Source organism: Alosa alosa, chromosome 18, assembly GCF_017589495.1.
Source record: "Alosa alosa isolate M-15738 ecotype Scorff River chromosome 18, AALO_Geno_1.1, whole genome shotgun sequence".
NCBI classification, from domain to species: Eukaryota; Metazoa; Chordata; class Actinopteri; order Clupeiformes; family Clupeidae; genus Alosa; species Alosa alosa.
Genome location: NC_063206.1, coordinates 13660257 through 13679296, shown reverse-complemented (window position 1 = coordinate 13679296; position 19040 = coordinate 13660257). Strand labels below are relative to the sequence as shown.

At 39.6% G+C, this 19040-nt stretch overlaps 1 protein-coding gene across 3 annotated transcripts in view; it reads left to right on the top strand.

The window, feature by feature from the left end:
• grid1a (glutamate receptor, ionotropic, delta 1a) overlaps positions 1–19040 on the top strand; it is a 257939-nt gene that overhangs the window by 184557 nt on the left and 54342 nt on the right. For all 3 annotated transcript variants that reach the window (XM_048270208.1, XM_048270206.1, XM_048270209.1), the window contains exon 5: positions 18363–18416. In XM_048270208.1, coding sequence (XP_048126165.1) covers positions 18363–18416 — 54 coding nt within the window. The remainder of the gene's footprint in view (positions 1–18362; positions 18417–19040) is intronic.

Here is a 19040-nt window from a genome sequence, read left to right as displayed (position 1 = left end):
AGTGGTTAGATTGCAGGCCAATTTTATGAGTTGTACATTTCCTCTGTATAATTAGCTAACCTCAGCAGGCAAAATAATATACCCTAATAAATTAATTAGAAATGGCTGGAGTAAACAACCTGTTCTTTAGCGTACCTGTTTTAGGCCTTCTCAATATGCATCAACCAATGAAAGACACAGATGGCAAGCATGCCAAAAGCAATTAAACCCTACCAATTGCTTTAGAAACCTTTGTGCATTTGGCAAAAACATGAATTCTTCAATAGCCCTTTCCATGGCACTGTTTCAGGACCATGGATAGCAGCCAGGCTATGTTCTGTGAAAACCTTGATAAACACAAAGCAAGAATACCCCCATCTGTTGGTTCCCATTAATATATTTGATTTTCTAATAGCCTAGATGAGAATGCAGCAAAAACGTAATTTACCTCACATATTAACAAAAATGAACAGTTGTTCATTCCCCAAAGCAAGGCAAACACATATACAAGCAATATGTGGTGTGGGTATTTAAGCTTAAAAATGCTATGGCATTAATTAGTTTGTTGGTGTCACATTCAGCTGTTAAATAATTTGCCTCCATGATTGCCATTGCATCCAGCGGGAATGGGCCTCTAAACATGGTGATACTTGGCAAGTATTCCTCATTTGAACTCTGAATCGGAAGCCTTTTTGATCGAAATAATCGACTTACATTTGTAGGTCGTAAAGTTTTACAGACCTTGAAATTAACTGATGAATCAGTGAGTGCATAATACTTTCAGAAGTATTTGTAGAGCTATTAAGGCTATTAAATATGTATCTTATATCTGTCAATAGTGCTAATATTCACACAAACATTAAAGGACCTCTTCTGGAAAATCAGCATGCAATATGCAAGCTTGAATGAATCTTACACAGAGGCCTGTGGTCCCAGTACAAAAGCAGCAGGTATTATGAAGTATTATTTTTGCATTAGATGTTATCTTAAGATGACATGCAAATAACAAAAGGATTTGAGTGACCTTAAGTAGGCCAGCTAATAGTAAATGTCACTGATGACTTTTCCTTTAATCTCTTAAGAACCTTGCATCAAGCCTTTGTTGGGTTACGATTATGAAAACTTTCAAGCATAATAATTATACTGAGCAAAGCACTCAGGTCCGACCTTGAAAACAACCTCCACAAGCTTCAGCTATTCCCTCGTTGAATTCATTTGTTAATAAACTTCTGAATTAATTATTTGTGGATTTCTTTGAGTGAAATATTGAATAAAATATATATGGATTTCTTTGAGTGAAATATTGAATGTAATATTTATGTTTTTTTTTTATTTGTATATTTTGTTCCCTTTGGTGTGTTGTACTTTGCCAGGGTATTTACATTATCTTTCATGGTTCTACTGGCAGCAGTAAGTTACATCACGTTTGACACCATCTCATCTTCTGAGTGCCTCGTCATGTCCATGTTGCCAAATAATGCTCAGATGTGTTCTGCCCTAGGCCGAGCCTCTCATTTTTGCGAGTCTAACTGTCTTTTAATTATTATTCTAATGTCTTGCCAGACAAATTGCCTGACTGAGTCTCTGAGAGCGTTACCCAGGACGGGCCAGATAAGGTCAGCACTGGCCCAGTTCTTGGAAGCGCTGGGGCATGTGTCCACCTCGCGGTCCTATCCTCGCTCACTAGCCCGCAGGCAGCCCTTACAGGCACTCACCGAGGCAGCATTGACCACTGCCCAAAGAGGGATGGCCTGATATACAAAGCCGCCACAGATCCTCACCACCGTACTCACGGGGGATGACAACAAAATAAAAAATAAACGCTTCAAAGCCTCAAACTCAACCTCACTCAGCTAGAGATACGAGGCTCAGGTCACTGTGTTGACATCCGAGTACAAAATCTGGAACAGGAGAGTAGTACGATGGTTCTCTCACCATCCACCGGGTCCTGAGGAAACGCATGTCAGTGTGGCAAGAGACGCCGCATTATGTAGACAAGGGAAATGGGTTGGAGAGGCACCGGCACTGGCAACCTGCCAGGCCGGGGGAGCCCACCAGGTGCGGATGATGGCTGTCATATGATCTGTCACATCATCTGCTTTAGCCTGAAGGCTGATCAAAGCACGCACTCCGCCAGAGGGCCAGCCATGAAGACAGACTAGAGAGGTTCACAAGTAGCCAGGAAGCCGAGAGATAGAAAGAGAGAGAGAGAGAGAGAGAGAGAGAGAGAGAGCACCCTGAGTCGTTAGACAGAAAGACCAATGGCTCTGATGCCATTTCCTAGGCAAAGCTTTTATGGGAATATGATAACTGTGGTTTAGATGTTTAATTGATGCTTGTCATCCCCTTGTCCCATCAGTCGTACAAAGTGAGCTTAACATCATGGTGGGGAACAGCAAATGATCTTTAGCCATTAAAATCCTCCCAGTTGCTATGTGTTCATGCTTATGGGACTGCTTCTAAATATCAGGTATTTGAAGAGCAGCACAGTCACATTGTGTGCCGTGTGAATTAAAATGTTATAATGTTATAAATGTTTTTTTTTTTTTTATTATTATTATTATTATTATTATTATTATTTTATTTTGTGCTTAAAAGCATACCTGGAGTACACAGGTGTAAATATCTTTCTTTCAGCCTCTGCCTACCAATTACAAAGAGTTACGACTATTCCTGCCGTGCAGATGCATTTCGTTTTACAGTGTAGAAATGTGTAATTATGTGGATTGAGAAAACAAAACACAGTACTGTTCTTTGCAGGATTTAATTGCCGTGCTACTTAAACCATCTTGCTAGCCTGATTTTAAAGTATACAAAAGAGAGTCTTTAAAGAGACAGAGAAAAACAGCTTGCAATCACATTCACAGTGAATCATCAAGTATAAATTAGTATTTATAGGGTTATGGAGCACAATGATTGGTTAAATTCCAAAATAAAGAGTCAGACTGGCAAGGGGTCATTATGAGCAGAGCCAATTACGGACATGTTTACGGTGTGCCACATAATCATACATATCATTATTACACTAATTTGATAGTGTCACGCAATGTCCGTGTCCTCTGCGGTGTGCAGTCCTTTGACTCCTCTATTAAGCTGGCCCTTTCTTTTTGTGCAGTATTTGTAGATAGTGAAGTGGAAGGGAAGTGCTGGCCCCAATCTCTATTTGATTCATTTGTGTACAGTCATGTTCTCTCCTCGTCTCAGACTGGACACTCAGATGGGCGAGCACACCCAGACACCTATGAAAAGAAAACACTGTTCCTTGATCAGTATTCCGAGCACTCTTCTTTTTTTCTCTTCTCTGCGTGGTGAGCTGAGATCAGGAGGCGCCACCCATGCCAAGCAGCAGTGACGGCGCCTTTGTTGACTCGGTGTGTGCTGAACTTAAAAGCGATTTGTTTGTTACCTCCGCCATGGATGTTTTTTTTTATTTGGTGCAGGCTGTCTGCCTTGTTTGTTTGTTTGTTTGTGTGTTTGACTGTGTGCGGGATTAGACAAAAGCTACCTGTCTGATTATCATGAAACCTCATGGAATGTGTACCATTGCCCCAGGAAGAGTTCAAAGAATTTATTTTCACTAATGTTATGAGATAAGCCTAGAATATGTGGCCTTTTTAGAGATTTGTGCTCTCCGAGCGCCCTGTTTGTGTTCGCATTTTGTTTTAGGGAATAACAAAATAAGTGTTTTCCATTGATTCGGCAGCATGAAGTGGTAATTGGATTACCAGGTTACTCTCCCGTCCATTTGCTCGGCAGTAATGAATAACAGATATACTGTATTACTGGGCCGGAAGATGTCAAAGACTTAAGAGTAATCACCCTCCATGGCTCTCATGTGCACATTGTAAATAACAAATAGAACCATCCATCACAAGACTGACATAAACATGTCATGAACATGTTATAACAGATACTCTATCCTCTTATTGATCAACATGACAAAAATGTGTTCAGTAATAGCCATGCAATGTCTTATTGTATTTTAACATCTCAGAAGTTTAAATATTGCAGTATGAAGCTGTTATAGGATCAGATATTGGAAAACTGTCATGAATCATAGCGACTGATGCCATTGCATTATCTTTCACTGTGAATTGAGCTTGGTGTCTTTTAAACATCATTCTTAAAATAAAAAAATGTTGAATGAATCTGACCAAGATCTTTTTCCATGTTGGAAATGCTTGAAGTAGAAATAGGACTTTCTTGTTATTTATCTGTTGCAGTAGATGATTACAAAATCACCTTAGAAACTGTAGTAAAGCTGTAGTAAAGGATATGATTTCACTGGATTTCTTAATACTGCAGATCTGATTACAATGGAGTTTCTTGACATATATATTTGATACAAAGGGGGTTTGCCGTTGTGACATAATATCCTCGATATGATGGCACCAAAGCAAAATAAAGAGGTTTGGTGATGGGTAACATGTTAATGCATTGAGTAGATAGTGAGTGAGAGAAAGGATCTATCTCCAGCGTTCCGTCTTTTGAGAGGCCTTTCTCTCCTCTATTCAAAGACACGTAATTGCATCATTTTTCAGGGCCTTGCCTCTGTCGTAGGGATAGGCCAGCTCCATTCATCAAACTAATGGAGAAGTAAGTGATTGGAAAATATGGGCCTTGATCATGTTTTCCTACATCTCCCATCAGACACATGGCTAGCTTTGGATACGCCTCTGGACACCCATACACTGTATGGTGCACATCAACAGAGTCATTTGTGTGGGCATGCACTGGTGTGGTGCGTGTGTGCGTGTGTGTGTGTGTGTGCGTGAATGCGTGTACAGTGTGTGCATTATCCCCCTAAACTACTACCGGTACTTGCTTGCTTTCTGGAACCTTCCTTTTCTATATATAATAAAAACCAATTAAAGGGTCACTATACTGTATTTCCACAAACATGAATTTCTTTCCTTTCACAAGAAGTTAGGGACTTTGCTCTATTCTCACAGAGTCTTGAGACTCCCTCTTGGTTGAAATACATATTGAATTTAATTTAATGGCATGAAATTGATATGGTAGTGGCATCACATAAAATATGCCTAGCCTATATCTATCTCCAGAAGACTGCATTTTCACTAAAGCAAGCAGCAAATTACTTAATGGATTTAAATGAATGTGATTATCTGTCAGCTGAACCTGTCTGAATATAGATTAATGTAAAAATCTGAAAATAAAATAATAATAAAAAAAAAATATTATGCATTATATAGTCATGTTAGTATTTTTTTTTTCCCCATTTCTTTTTATTGTGTTTGATTGGATATTATGTTGTTTTTGATTAGAAGGCACTGTTTTAAGCTTCAGCTTTTAATTAGTTAGTAAGTTGCTAGTGAAACACATACTGTAGATGAGAGAGATTATGTTCAATTTAACATCATTGCCAAAACACTTCATAATGATGGCTTCTGGACATCATGTTTTTATGAGTTTTTACTTTCTTCTGTCCTTTGAAAGAGTTTTATGAAAGTTTGAGGATTATATTTTTAGAAGTCAAAAATATGTCACATGTTTTTTTTAGCTTTACAAGTACACAGCCAGAGAAGGATAAAATCTCTCTCTCTATCTGTCTCTCTCTCTCTCTCTCTCTAAGCTTCTGTTTGTTGTTGAGCTCTTGGTGACCGGGTGACTGAAGGTGTAAAACGCATAGCAAATTCCACCTCCTGCCCCCGAGAGAAAGATATGCATGACGTGATTAAACAATGACAGCAGTGCTTGGTAGGAGGGTGGCTCATGTGGTGTGGTATTGTGAGCATCATAATCCAAGGCTGGGGAAACTGTCACATTTTAATTAGAAAGAAAGTCCTCTGTTGCTGTTGTCATGTTTTTTTTTCTCCACTTTCCCTGGTGTTTCATGCACTAGCCCTCCTTTGTACAGTATGTGAGGACATGCAATATTTCCTTTTATTTGAAAACACCAAGACGCATTGCTTTTGAATCCTCCAGAAAAGAAGAATAATGTCAGAGTTGTCGTCTATAATGACTTTCATCTCAAATGGTATATGTGATGCACAGGCATTTTTGGAGTTTCACTTTTGAGCTAGTTGGGATTGCAGCCTACCTAGAACTACAGCTCTGAAAAAAGAATTAAGAGACCACTGCACATTTTTCTGATCAGGGCTTTGAACCGGTTCAAGGAACGAAAACGAAAACCGGGAACTTTTTGTATTTTACAGGGAACAGGAACGAAACCGGAAACGTTATTATTTTTTATGTTCTGGAACAGGAACACTTATTTAAAATAATGGTAACCGGTTAATACCGGTTTTATTTCGTTCCTCAAAGTTTTCGTTGCCTAAAAAAAAAAGTAATTATTTTCCTGCGCACGTTACCATGGCGGCTGAGGTTCACTTCCTGTGTGACATCACATCAGACATTAAGCTGACTGTATGGAGAAAGAGCGGTGGATTACAAAGTCTCCACTCCACATCTTAAATAAGGGGTAAATTACGATCCATCGTTAATTAAAACGCTCATTCCAAACACAATAACAATAGCTATATTTGTCGACTCCACGTTAATGATGGACTAGCGAACATTTGGCTAAATGGCGCCAACACCTCTGTTTGCCTAATGCACAGATGGCTTGTTACGGTATGAGTAGGCCTACTGGATGGCCTTTCCCCCCGACAGTTGGAATTTGTTGTAAATTATATAATAATATAATTATTATTATTTAATAATGGTTGTAATATTATTACATTTGGTTTAAGCTGGATGAGAAAGATGTGACACAATTCTATAGCATTAAACAGCTGACAGGAACGAAATTAACCGTTCGGGAACAGTATTTTTTGTTCTAACCGGTTCGGGAACGCCAATTTATTGGTGGAACACATAACCGAAACGCTGTTATAATTCGTTTCTGTTTCGAATCGAACCAAATGATTGGAAAAAAAATCGATGCCGTCAACTGTAAAATCCAGCACAAACATACACCTTTTTTTTTTCTAAACCTGACCGCCTTGATTCTGTTCTATATTAAAAATCCAGCTTGACCATAACTTAATAGTCAATATTCATAGTCAAGTATCTGCGTTTCGACGCTGCTTGGCAACCATTCAGATAGAGGAAATATATTTCTTGGCGGAACTATCTATGAATAAATCGTTACATTTCTCGTTGCTTTGCCTTTATTTTATGAAACTTTGCCAGGTATTTATAGCAACAGTTTTAGAAAGGCAATACATTTTTATATACATCTACTCACAATCTACAAATCTCAGGGCTTGTTTCTGCTTTCCTTGACCAATGATAACCTTTCATAGCCCATGTCCTTTGCTAGTGTCTTTCTTAAGGCACCTGTGCGTCAACTTCCTTAACAGCTGAAAAACAGTCTGTCACTCTCATGTTTAATGAAGCTTGTCTACCTTCTCAGCATTGAGAACAACAGTGACTAAAATGAATTTAAATTGTGTAAAGCACAGGCATATTGTCCTGAAATTGAGCGTAAAAGTGCCCAGCGGGAGAAAGCATCACATCCAGGGTAATCCATTTTCCCTCTAATTTCTGAGGCTGCTGTTGACATTTACTTTAATAAACAAGCCAAGCCTCTAATGTACCAAGTGGAAAAGTGCACCACACACACACACACACACACACACACACACACACACACACACACACATACACACACAGAAGATGAAAAGGAACACAATTTTAGGGCTCTACTTGTCATGGAAAATGTTGACATGGATTGAAAAGAAAGAAAAACACTGCCAGTTAAAGAATATAACGTGTTTGTTAAAAAAGCAGATGGACTTTGCTATACATTCTTTGTGCATTCTGTGAATTCACATTTCTACAAATTACAGTTAATGATGACTACATGCTATGTCAAAACATATCTCAGTAATCTCTCAGTGTGTATTTATGGTTGTCATTAGGTGGGTGATAGTTGCAGCTGTGTTCTTGTCTATAGCTGATAACGGTTGAAATTGTGCCATTATGCAAACTGTTTATGAAAATAGTGTGAATTCTAATTACAGTAGTTGTGCACATTTAGCTCTCTGCCATTTGGCCAATTTGGCCTCTTTGTTTTGGCACTCGTGCTCCAATAGTTTGCCAAACTGCCACACTAATAAATATCCTTAAGCCCTGGTAAGGTGCAAAATGACTACCCAAATCATCTCAGAAAAGGCTCTGATCCAAAAGGCGGCGTGTTTGGGGGATCTCTTTTGTGTGTATGCTTCAGCAACAGCCACACAGTGTATGGTGCTTGTAACAGAGAACAGGGGTCCCAAGCCATTTAGAAGAGCTTTTTGTTGGTAATTTCACTCTTCCCAAACTTGTGAACCTTTGAAGTCACAACGTTATAACTCTTCTAGCCGTTAGTCTAAGGTGAAATGAGTTTCACGTTACTGCAGAATTTGTTCCCACACACTCACACATCAGCTTAGCACAATTAAGGGCTTGGTTTATGGGCCATGATGATGAATACGGATGTCATGCTTATTCTGCAGGCACATTGGAGAAGCTTAGACAGGCTGAGTCGAGAAGAGAGAGAAGTCTTCAGAGTGATTAACTTCAAATGTTGTGGTTTGTATTCATTCACCTGTTCTTATTTAGTTTTATTTTGTTTAATTTTAGAGGCACAGATCTTTCGGCAAAACAAACATTACATTCTACAACTTACAGCAAGAAGGGTTGAAGTGTACACATTTAACCTGGTAGTTGACAGTCAGCTTTGAAAGGGTGAATAGACCTGCTCTAGTGAATCAGTCTCTCAACTTGAGTTAGAAAGTCTGCTCTTGAGTTAGAAAGTAGAAGACAGCACAGAGAAGACACTTATCCATCCTCCACAAGGTCATAGGAGTCATCTCCACCAATTTTTTAATGCCAGTACTGAAATGCAGGAAAATTCACTTGCATCTTGCAGAATACACTTGTGAAGTGTGTGTGTGTGTGTGTGTGTGTGTGTGTGTGTGTTTGTCTCTGTGTGTGTCTGTGTGTGTGTGTGTGTGTGTGTGTGTGTGTGTGTGTGTTTGTGTGTGCATGTGTGTGTGTGTGTGTGTGTGTGTGCATTGAAGCACCCAGCTCCACTTCAGACTACTCAGCGCAAGGAGTGGTTTGGCCTGGCCCTCACCATCTTCTGCTCCCTCTAATTATGACCGCCCGTTAATGGCCGGCGGTCATATGGGTTTAGTCAGATTTTTTTTTTTTTTTTTAGCATGCCCAAATTTCCGTCAATGATTCCGGGACACTGAAAGACCCGGGGTACACAAAACTTGGTGGACATGTAACCCCACATAGATAGCATGGAACCATCGTTTTCGTTTTGATCTGTAGCCCCCCATGAATTGGACCCCCGAAAGGAGGGTAGGGCAGACACAGTTTTCTGTGAATATCTCGAAAACCGTGGGGTTTAGGAGGACCATTTTTTTTGTATGTTGATCTCAAGGGGCCATGTCAACCTATTCCATAACCACTCATTTCATGTATAAACCACCCTAGTTAAACACAAAAAAAGTAAAAATGAGGTGGTGTAATTGAAGGTATCTGTGACCCTAACATAGTCAAAACTGCACCTAAATTGGAAGTGTAGGATCATTATGACACCCTCTGTATGCACGCCAAGTTTTGTGGAATTCCGTTCATGGGGGCCACACATAAATTAATTTATGTTACTATACACCAACTGGCCTGTAGGTGGCGGAGACAGTTTTCTGTGAATATCTCGAGAACCGTAGGGGCCTAGGAGGTCCACCTTTTTTTTGTATGTTGGTCTTAAGGGGGGCATGTCAACCCATCCCATTACCACTTATTTCATGTATAGCGCCACCTAGTTAAAAATTAAAAAGCAAAAATGAGGTGTTTTCATCTCAATATCTCTGGCTGACAAGGTCAAAACTGCACGAAATTAAAAGTGTAGGATCATTATGACACCCTCTGAATGCATGCCAAGTTTTGTGTACTTTCGTTTATGGGGGCCTTACAATAAAATAATTTATGTGTACATTTAGTGACGTACACCAACAAGGATTCCCGGACACTGAAAGACCGGGGGTACACAAAACTTGGTGGGCATGTACCCCCACATGGATAGCATGGAACCGTCATTTTTGTTTTCATCTGCAGCCCCCGCTGGACTGGACCCCCGAAAGGAGGGTAGGGCAGACACAGTTCTCTGTGAATCTTTTATGGGATGTTGGTCTCAAGGGCCCACATCAACCTGGCTCATAATCATTCATTTGTGATTTGCCCCCGGTAAAAAAATGAAAATCAGTAGGATTAAAAGAAAGCCAAAATAAATATTCATCATCATCATCATGGTTGCATTTTCAGTATTGGCGAGAAGTAGTCGTTTGTCCACTAGATGGCGCATCGTTGCAGTGAGGCGTAATTTTGTTGGAAGTTAAAAGTGGGTTGGAAAAACAATGGACGCTTTCATACAAGGACTGTAATTTACCCGCGGCCGAACATCTAATAAGGATAGGGCGATGTTCACATGAAGTGTAATTCCCATTTCTTCTTGAAGCGAAATAAATCTGAGGATGTTTATCGGACATGCTTGGTTTTACTGCAGGTGCGTTAATCTTGTAATATCAATAAGGACCTAGGTAATGTTACCGTTAAGCGTTGGTTGAGTGATGGAGGCATTTGATTTATTGCATTTGTAGAAAACTATAAATGCGGTTATACCAAGCAAATGTATAGCAGCACTGTTTGTATCTTCGACTGTCATTTATTGCACGTGCTACAAAATCATTCTGTGCAATGGAAGATTTACCAACGTTACACGGTCTGATACAGTTTTGCCTATACATCGTGAGACTGAGCCGCCTGTTTATTTTGTTTTAAGTGCGTGCAGGGTGTGAGAGGGGAATCGATGTGCTTTGATTACAGCTTGGTAGTTGTAGTCTGTGAAATTAAAAAAACGCGTGTGTGTGAAGTATCAAACAATGACACCTTCATTTCATTATGGCTGCTTTAGCAAAACACCTTAAGCTACTGTGTAGTGGGTCCCATTTAGAAGTGGCTACTTCATTCAAGCTTTCCTTGACTCATGGAGCTGCGTGAATGTTATTACAACTTTTCGCCACGATATGACAGTTTAAGTCCGCTTGATACTGTAAAGTAAGCCATTGGTTTCCAAAGGAGATTTTATTTGTGTAAGCCAGCATAGCCTATTGACAATTTATGTTGTAAATAGGCCTACCTTATAATCCTACCTGTAGCTTAGGGAAGCTAACAGCTTTCTATTAGGATCTAGTTTGTTAGTTACCGTTTTGTCATAACTCCCTGATGCATTTTTTTGCATTTAGAATAGCCAGAGCGTGTATATCTCAATCGGAAAAATTAAACAATATCGGGTGACTATGGACTAGGCTGGGTGAACCCAGCCTGATCTGCCCCTATTTATTTTTGATTTCTTAAAAGATTGAGCTTGGTCTGATGAAAGCCAGACTAGCCATGGACCTCAGTTAAACAATGCAAGGAACATGAATCAGCCTATATTTGCACTAACAATAACGGACAAAAAGCTCTTTAACTTTGGCCCGTTAAAATGTGTATGAACAGTCTAGCTGACGCATTTCATCAAGGCCCATTTGGACATGTCAGTTATTTGCACCACTGGTTAGATGTAAAACAGCATTTGGTTTCAGACTAGGCTACTGTTACTTAATTTGTGCATTAACAATAACGTTTCAGACTACTGTTACTTAATTTGTGCATTGACAATAAAGTATTACATGAACTAAAGATGACTAAAATCTTATGTAAGAAGAAGAAACATTCACAAAAAATCCATCCATCCAAAATGACCTTTGTTTTTGATAGCTGTTGAAAAACGGCATGGAACTGACAGAGATGTTTTTTGTTTAAAAATACATAAAAAATAAATAAATAAATAAATAAATAAATAAATAACATTATGCTGATACCTTTTGCTTTTTCCCAAATACAATGTAGCCTACAGGTGTAAGTGACCTTTCATCAATCCAGTTGCAATGGATGAACTGTGATGAACTGCCCTACTTGTGATTGTTTAGAGATTTTAAAGGTTTTATAACAATTCTACATCTTCTTTGGCTATTCTACAATCTATTCACCTTTTCAGCACCAGTAGGGTACTTTTCTGTGCAGCCGCACAATTACACTCAGGCATGCCAAACAAGCATACACAAAAGTTTCAAGAGTGGGGGATGGAGTAAAATATGGAGACAAATTGAAGTGTGATTTATTTTCGCGGAACAGATGTACAGGACTGAGCGGCGGTCATATTTTGTACCGCTATGCGGTACATCTAGTTAGCTTCTATGGCAGTTAACAGGTTTAAGTGTGGTGCTACTATTGAGTGGACCAAAGTCATCCATGTTAAAAGCACTGCATTTTTAAGGTAAGGTTGTCCTAGTCTATTGGTCCAAAATGTGTTTTTGTCTGTTTAGATTTGGGGTTTTAAAGGGGGGGGGGGGAATGATACTGTTAGTAACTTTTGCAGAGTTGCTTATTTCAACCAGAAAGACTCAGAAAGGTATGCTGAAAGTTTAACAGATATTTTAATCCATCAAAGGATTTACAAAAGACATACGCAACAATGAGATAGAGTCTTTGGCGTAGGCCCTGTCCTCAGTCCAGGTCACTGAGTGTGCAGACCCTTGCAGATCCTGCCCGAACCCTGGATGGGCGAGGCCTACCCCTGGACGGACTGGACAAGGCCAAACTGGTGGTGGTTTGGGAGGGAGGGTGGGAACATCGAAAATCAGCACCTGAAAGCAAAAGGGCAGGTGTATGAGTCATGACATTCCAAAGGTCGATGTGAACTGGTGATTGGTCAGGAGTAATGAATGAATGAGTAACGTGATGTATATGATGCACATTAAAACATAGCACATAATATTTTTATTTTTTTTGCACATGACACAATGGGCATCTAAAGAATGGTCACAAAGAACTAGTAGGTTGTAAAAACCTAACCTAACAACATCATATTTCCATGTCTTAGTCAGATACTTTATCCAGACACTTTATCCCACTCTCAGTTTCTCAAGTTACATGTTGTCCTTGAAAATAAACACAGAACATGTGTTCATATAGGTAGGTTATTTCCCACAGTGGCCAATCAGCCTTCGTGTGCATGCCTATTCTGGTCATGATGAATTCAGAGTGCCGTTTGAGATGTGTGGACAGGGACTTTAATGACTTTAGCATCCTACCTCTATACAGGCAGACCTATTAGCTCCTCTTCAATAGCTACACACACTGCACACTCCTCCTCCACAGCACAGGCAGCAAGGCCAGGAACGCTCTTTACATCCCTGACACATAAACAAATTAAGCTCAATAATTCTATAGGGAGACCATAGCTGTAAACAGCATGTAAGGAAAGAAATCATGAAGTTCTTTTTTAAACGCTAAGATGTTCATGTAGAAATAATGAATCGTGATTTTTGCTTGACACATTTATTGCATCCTTGGGAATGGATCCACCTTACATAGTAAATATGTAATAAATTATTTACAAAGCTTGTATTTTCTATTATTGATTCTTTCCCTTAGACGTGTGGTGTTGTGTGAGGAAGATGAGTGTAGAGAGACACGTCTAATAAGATAAATGAGTAAAGGTCGGGTGACAGCACCATAGCAACAGGCTAGTGAGGGAGATGAGGCAGGGGCTTTGCACAAGGTGAATATTTCATGAAAACCCTCATTACTTTTCTGCCTCAAAATGGACGTCAGCATACACCGCCTGGGAGGAGATACCGTATAACAAAACTATAATGGCGATATGTATGTGTGGATTTTGGTTTTTATATTGGTGTGTGTGTGTGTCACAAGTGTATGTAGGCTATCTTAGTTCACTTAGTTCACTTTCCTAACGCTTCACTTTTAAGACTATTAAACAAAATCTTTGGATACAGAAAAAGGCATATTGAACTTGGTAATGGTCAAGACTTACTTTATGGACTTAATGAAAACAAATCTTTCCAATTCACAATTTGGCCTTTAGGCCTACTCAGGAAAGGAAACTCTTGAAAAGCTTAAGAATTTCTTACTATGAATTCTCTGGACATTTACGCTTACCATACCATGACCAACACCTTTTCAACGGCTATCCAAAGACATGAAACGTTCCGCTCAAATGTGTTTGTGAAACACATCTAGAGAAATCCATCCTCTGTGATTGTATGAGCTGTTACATTCCTGCATTAGATGGTGGCAGTTCCAATGGCAGAGTAATAATAATGTTCAGCCAAGCCCAGCCTCCCCCGTAGCACATGCTTAGCCATAAGAGCACTAAAACCGTAACCGTAGCAACAGGTTATCTAACTACACAAGGTCCTACTCAGATTTAAGCAGAGCAATAAATGCAGTCCACTGAGATGTAATATTTTATATTTATTACTTTTTATCTAATATTATTTATAATTTTTTGTTGTTGCCTGTGTATGAGAGATTTTGCTTAGAAAAATCGATTAATTTACATTAGCAAACTTTTACATGACTTTCACATGTTTTTTTTACTTACTACTTTTACTTCTTTTTCTCTGAAATTTTATTTGTGGATCAGTCCTTCCATTAAATGTTAATATGTTCCAATTTTAAAAAAAAAATAATAATTCTGACACGCATGAATGCTTGACTCAAAACCTGTTTGAGGTGGCCTACTTTTTGATAAATAACGGGATTCTAATCAAAGAAATCCAGCTCTTCATTCAAGCGTTGGCTTAGAAGAATCAATTCTCATTTGTTGTGAACATGATTGCCTGTTGCTTGTATTGACAGAAAGCAAAACAAATAAAGGTTGAATGATTCTGAGCATGTCCTCCAAGGAGAGATGTGTTTTCAGCTCCACGTTTAAAAAGTGGGTACTCTTTTGATAACTGAAATACAAATACAAAAAGAAGACCAAGTGAGATTTCAGGACATAAACATTAAACTAATGCTATTCCATCATTTATATTGCTTGAAGAATACCTCATGGAACCTGCACAAAAATAGAGACTGAGTTCTAACAATTGCAGTTGAAGAAACTAAGCCTGTAGGCTCATGTGTCTATTTTTGGAGGCATTCACCTTTAATGTATTTAATGGTTTAGTGTACAGTATGTGTAATCCCCACATCGAGAAAGGCTTCTGGCATTCACTAGTGTCTGTAATATAGCGTCTCCAAATTCAAATGGTTCAAATGGTTATAGATAGATCTATTATGCATTCTTTTCCTTTGTGCAGTCCCTTTAACTGCCTCCTCTCCTCCTTCTCCTCGCTCATCTCTCAGGGAGCCTGCCGAGCCCGAGGCTCACCGCCTCTCTGATTTGGAATACGGAACAAAAAAAGTGCTGTGCAGCTGCACTGATATCATAAATTCTCCCTTTTGTTGCATTATTCTATCTTGCATACTAGAAACTTTTTTTTTTTTTTTTTACGACTGAAATTGTATTGCAATGTGACATCTGGGTTTGCATCAGCCTTTTCCCCAACTTAAAAAGAAAGAAAAGGCAGAAGAAAGAATAGACATAAAATGAAATGAAAAGAAAAGAAAAAGAGAGAAGAGACAAGGCATGGAACGAGACAAGGTACAGGATGAATAGGGCTTGTGCTTAGTAATCATACTCTGACAATTAGTTTCTCACTAGTTCTGTTAGACATTAGCATTGATGGTGTGCGTACCTATCAGTCATGTAGCCACTGAAATACACTTATCTTTAGCAGTAGCCATTCTGATATCTTAGCACCAGTACTGCAGTATATCTTAGGAGGTCAAAGTGTGAATGGCATTCTTCATCAGGCCACAGTCAGTAAGAAAGCCAGTCCATTCATAACATACCGTAACAACCTCTTCAGCAGTCTGGTGTAACCATTACCATTGACACTACTGAATGGATATTGTGCAACACCATCCAAAAATGGCAAACCCAAAAGTACAGCACATTGTCTTGCTGACTCATGACTTTTTCTAAATCAGTGGAAATCACTCACTGGACTGAGTACTACCATTTTGTCTTCAATAGGTGTGTGGGAAATGAGTAAACACTATTTTGGACACTATTTTGTCCGATTTTCTTTCTTCAGAAGTGAAGACAGCAGCAGCATCTCAATTGATGGGCACATGCTTACAGTAGCAGAAGTATAAAACTCAAATGGATTGATGAGGTTGAATGAGCAGGCTTTGGTCTGAATGTATAACGAATGGATAAAAATGTTTTCAAAATATTATTAAAAATGCACTATGCTGTCGTGTGACATGATTGCATTTTGAGATAATTCATTCAGCCAGAAAAAAAGAGGAAAATAAAATCACAAGACTGACTGAATCTCAAATTAATTTTCTGACCTGAAGAAACATTTTTCCTCCTTTAACAAACATCCTTCAGCCTAGAAGTAAAGTGTTCAGGTTGAAGGCTGGCTAGGCCTTTCTCCCTATTGTTGCATTTGTTCTGTTTAAAAAGGATGTGGTTTAACCATATGCATTCATAAGGGAAAAAATCAATGCAACAACCTTCAGCAGATTTGTATGGTCTCAAAAGTCCCCAAAGTACTGTGCACAGCGCGCATTATCACCGTTATCGGCTCTTCCTGGAAATCAGATCCAAAGCATACCACATTGGACACATCTGTGTTACACTGGCTATAATGATACACGTATGTACTTATGTATCAATACTATTTGTGGAATGTAGTAGACATTAGTTAGGTTTAGCAAGTATGCATCAAAACAGCTAAATATGCACTGCTATTCAAAGTTTAGGGCTATTTATGATATTCAAAGTACAATGTGCTTGCAACGACCTACTAAAGTACTCTAGGGTATACTGTCACCTTATGTCCTCAAAATTTGTTGACAATTTGCTCATAGCCCACTCAAGCAGGCCTACATAAGTTTTAAATAACTTTAGTCCCTGCACAATGTGTGCTTAATCATTCTAAAAAGGTTATTTTGGGTTGCTTTAGGGGAAAACAAAAACAGTCACACAAGTTGCCAAGAAAACATCAGACATTAGAACCTATGAGTAAAGAGGAACTAACCTGATGAGCTCCTGTGATATTTTGTAGATTTCTAAGTATTCCATGAAATCTCAGTGTGTGTCAGAATTAAAATGTGTACCACTGTAAACAGCACATACTTACACAGTCAGCCAAGGACTAGAAACATAAATGTGTGTTTAAATATATATTTTTATTTCAGGATATATTGTGTCATTTAGCCCCACAAGGCTGAGAATCATTGTGCAAACCTGTGTGAGCTGGTTTACAGTACTTGTGTTTACTGTTGTGTGACGTCCATCATGCAATCATTACCCTTTAAGACAAACAATTTACGTGAGCACACGTTTGCAATATAGACTGTATTTACTTGCATTTTCCTGGATAAATTACACTGCTGAGACCTTTAGCATTGCAGTGAGGTGGTCCACCCCTGTCTGCTGAGACACAAGGCACAGGTGATTAGTGGACTACGCGGCCCCTCTGTGGCTTCATTAATCGGTAGACGCCTCGCACCTCGGCAGGGCCTCTCGGTAACCCGGTGCTGGCCGACCTCACGCGGCTACCCCGTGAGCCATCCCGTGCTGGGTCACTAAGCCTCCAGCTGCTCGCTTGGGTCGTCTCACTTTTCGCTGATGCTAATCGGCCATTCATTCCCAATGAGGTTGGCTGTCCCGCAGGCAGCATATGTGTGTGTCTTATTTTTTCTTCTCTCTCTCTTTCTCTCGTCTGAGTGTGAATGAGTGACAGAGCACCTCAAGCGTGCAGAGAAATGGCAAATGTTGCTAACCAACACTCAAACGTTATGCTGAGGCAGGTGCGGGAAAAAAAAACCAGGGCCATGAAATTCAAATTGTGGCTCTCTCAAGGTTAGGCCATCCATTAGCTGGCTTTTCTGGAAATGGGCAGCTGAGGCCTAAAGAAGGGAACGTTGAGGATGGGCGAGTGCGCTTCATCGCCATAACTGATGAGCACGCCGGACCGCCGAAGAAACACAGATGTTAATATTTTTTGGGGGGAGGTGGGGCAGAGTGGGTGGTATGGAAGCCGTGGGGGCGATCCATCTCCCAGAATTCACTGAGAGGATCATTTGGGAGCTAATGGCTCCAATGCAGCGAAGACAAGCATAGAGCAAATAACTATGATGGATATTGCGTGTGAGTGCACGTAGCTAAGGACTGGGCTGACATATGAGCCTCAAGGTGTAAAAAAAAGGATTTCGAGGACAGTAAACGTGCCGTTTCCAATACTGCCATTACTGGCTGACTGAACACAGCACAGCGGTCATGAAAATAAACAAATATTTATGGCAGATGTTTACAGTTTGTGTTATCAGGTTGTCCATTTTTATATAAATAACTGCACTAACCCAACTCTTTCTTTTTGTTCTATTTCTCTTTCTTTCCTTCTGTGTTTCCCTATGTCCCTCTCTCTCTCTCTCTCTCTCTCTCTCTGTAGGCCGTTGAAACCAATTTGGCTTCTAAAGACAGTCACTGGGTGTACGCCAATGAGGTGAGATCATTCATTGTTTGTTTTTTTTGTTGGTTGCTGTGGTGATTGTTGCTTTATGGAAATATATCTAATTCACCCACACAAAGCTATTTGTGTGCAGAAATGCATCATAGCACCTGACATCACAGCGCATCAAACCTATCAGCATGTATCTAGGTTTCCGCTATCCTCAAACACACATTATCACTGTTGTGTCTTTTGTATGCATTTCAATACAGTTGTTCCTATGGTCAATTTATCTCCTGTGTCGTAAAGATCTCCTCTTGTACAGCGTAGTTATCAGATGTAGTCTTGTTCCTTGCTTCACTCCAGAGCTTCATACTATCAGCAGACTGTAGAAGAGCCTTTTCCTGACCAGGCAGGGGAATTCTAACTGATTTCGGACTTGTAGCTGTGCCAACCATTTGTCAGTTGATTCCACATGGTTGCAAAAATAGCTGCAAGAAATTTGTTTGAAATGATAGTCCCACGGTTTGAACTTTTTAAAACTTAAAGCCCACGTAGCGGTACAATTCATGCTCCTTTAAACACAGCTCACCGTGCATCTTCCAAATATGACACAACTCACCACCACTTCCAAATGTTCAACAATGTTCAGCTCAGTTATAGATGCAAATGAAAACA